At 38.5% G+C, this 2031-nt stretch overlaps 1 protein-coding gene across 1 annotated transcript in view; it reads right to left on the bottom strand.

The window, feature by feature from the left end:
* The window catches only part of gas8 (growth arrest-specific 8), a 43887-nt gene extending 42023 nt beyond the window's left edge, over nt 1-1864 (bottom strand). The window contains exons 1-2 of the mRNA XM_037692874.1: nt 1856-1864; nt 1416-1511 (exon numbers count right to left, since the gene is read on the bottom strand). Coding sequence (XP_037548802.1) covers nt 1416-1511; nt 1856-1864 — 105 coding nt within the window. The remainder of the gene's footprint in view (nt 1-1415; nt 1512-1855) is intronic.
* Between the last annotated feature and the right edge of the window lie 167 nt (nt 1865-2031).

Below are 2031 nucleotides of genomic sequence, written 5' to 3'. Positions count from 1 at the left end.
GGGGGCGCTGTGGAGCAGTTTGGCCACGCCCACTTTTGGTTCCATTATCATACTACTATTTCTCGCGGGGGACAATTTTGGGTAAAGTTTGGCTAGGTTTCAAATATGCTAACCCCTCCAAATAAGCGCTTAAACTTGGAAAAGAATAAGAAGAAGAAAAAGAAGAAGAATAATAAGAAACGACACAATTACAATAGGCCTTCGCAGCGCTTTGCTGCTCGGGCCTAATAAGAAACAGCACAATTACAATAGGCCTTCGCAGCGCTTAGCTGCTCGGGCCTAATAATAATAATAAGAAACGACACAATTACAATAGGCCTTCGCAGCGCTTTGCTGCTCGGGCCTAATAATAATAATAATAATAATAATAAACGACACAATTACAATAGGCCTTCGCAGCGCTTTGCTGCTCGGGCCTAATAATAATAAGAAACGACACAATTACAATAGGCCTTCGCAGCGCTTTGCTGCTCGGGCCTAATAAACAGCACAATTACAATAGGCCTTCGCAGCGCTTTGCTGCTCGGGCCTAATAATTTCCCTCTGGGATTAATAAAGTATTTTTGAATTGAATTGAATTGAATTGTTAAATTAATTTTGTGAACTGAATAACTATGATTTCTGTTTTTTTTTAATATCACAAAATGTATCGTTATTGTCAGAATGCTCTGAAATATCACAATATTATATTTTAGCCATATCGCCCACCCCTATACTCTATTGCTAAAGACCCTCGGGAGTGGAGAGGGAGAGCGATTAGACTATGAGTTCAGTTTGCATAAATGTATCAAGTCGCTGTAGTTTAGAAAACTTCTCAAATGAGTACTGAAGTGTATTAAAGAAAACTAGAAAGATCCTTTAGAAACTGACAGGCGCATCCATTTTACAATGTAGATGACAAAAATGCTTATGTTTTGATGCACAGTATATGTATATCTTAACAGATGTGGTGGTAGGAAGAGTTTGTTCGACAACTTACTGTGTTTTGTTCAGAGACCTCTTGTGATCCTCAGATAAAAGCTATTAAATTACTTTTTATGTGTATGAATGTCCTGAGATGACTTCTAATTGAATAGAGTTCTGTATGCGTTAGAGAAAAGTCTTTGCAAATTCCGTCGCCATGGTAAATGTCAAATAAAAGTAATAGCACGCATCATGCCGAGTCAGTTGTTTTGATATAACATTTATTGTGGGGCTACACGTTGTGGTTCTGGCTGCATTAAAGTTGACGGAAGAGCAAAACCCTTTTCAGGTGGATAATAACAGGTGGCTGCCTTCAGCCAATAAGTCCATTGGCTTGGTTGAATGTATCCTTAATTAAACTTTCATTGTCTATAGCCTGGCTCATGCTTGATGTTAATCAATACAGAACAATGTGAGTTGTTGTTATGTGATGACTGTGTTTCAGCTCCAACCTGCTCCTTGGACAGCTCCTCCTTGGTGAGGCCATTTATCAGAGTGGGCGGCCTTGCACTTGCACTTTTCTTACTTGGATCTTTCCTCTTGGGTGGCTGGAGAGAAAACAGTTTAAATACAGTGTAAAGTTAAAATATTCTTGACTGGGTGCTTCTTTAAATGCTAACAAGCCTCGTCAGGTTTGTCCGGAAGCTTCTCGCGCGCATGTTCAGAACTTTAAATTGCCTCTAGCTAGCCATTAACTTCTAGTTAGCTAACTAGCACGTTGGCGAATTAATTTTAAAATATATGTAAAAAAAAAACCCCGTTGTTTACCATTGTTTATTCCGCTCAGGGAGGCTGTGGACGTTTGAGGCGGAAAATGGACCGGTCAGAAGTAAAAACTAGTCTCGAGACCCGAGGCATTTACAAACATGTGTTTCCATGGCAACAGCCGCACAGTGGACATCCGGGTTCTTTACACCAATAATAAGATTAACTGGCTTGTTCCACAAATCTCATCTGCAGATTGTTTATTTTATTACTATACAGTCAAATGAGTATTAATCTAAATGTGTGTGTGTGTGTGTATATATATATATATATATATATATATATATATATATATATATATAT

Source organism: Nematolebias whitei, chromosome 2, assembly GCF_014905685.2.
Source record: "Nematolebias whitei isolate Nwh7 chromosome 2, NemWhi1, whole genome shotgun sequence".
Taxonomy (NCBI): Eukaryota; Metazoa; Chordata; class Actinopteri; order Cyprinodontiformes; family Rivulidae; genus Nematolebias; species Nematolebias whitei.
The sequence above is the reverse complement of the archived record's forward strand: the minus strand, read 5'-3'. Positions and strand labels throughout refer to the sequence as shown.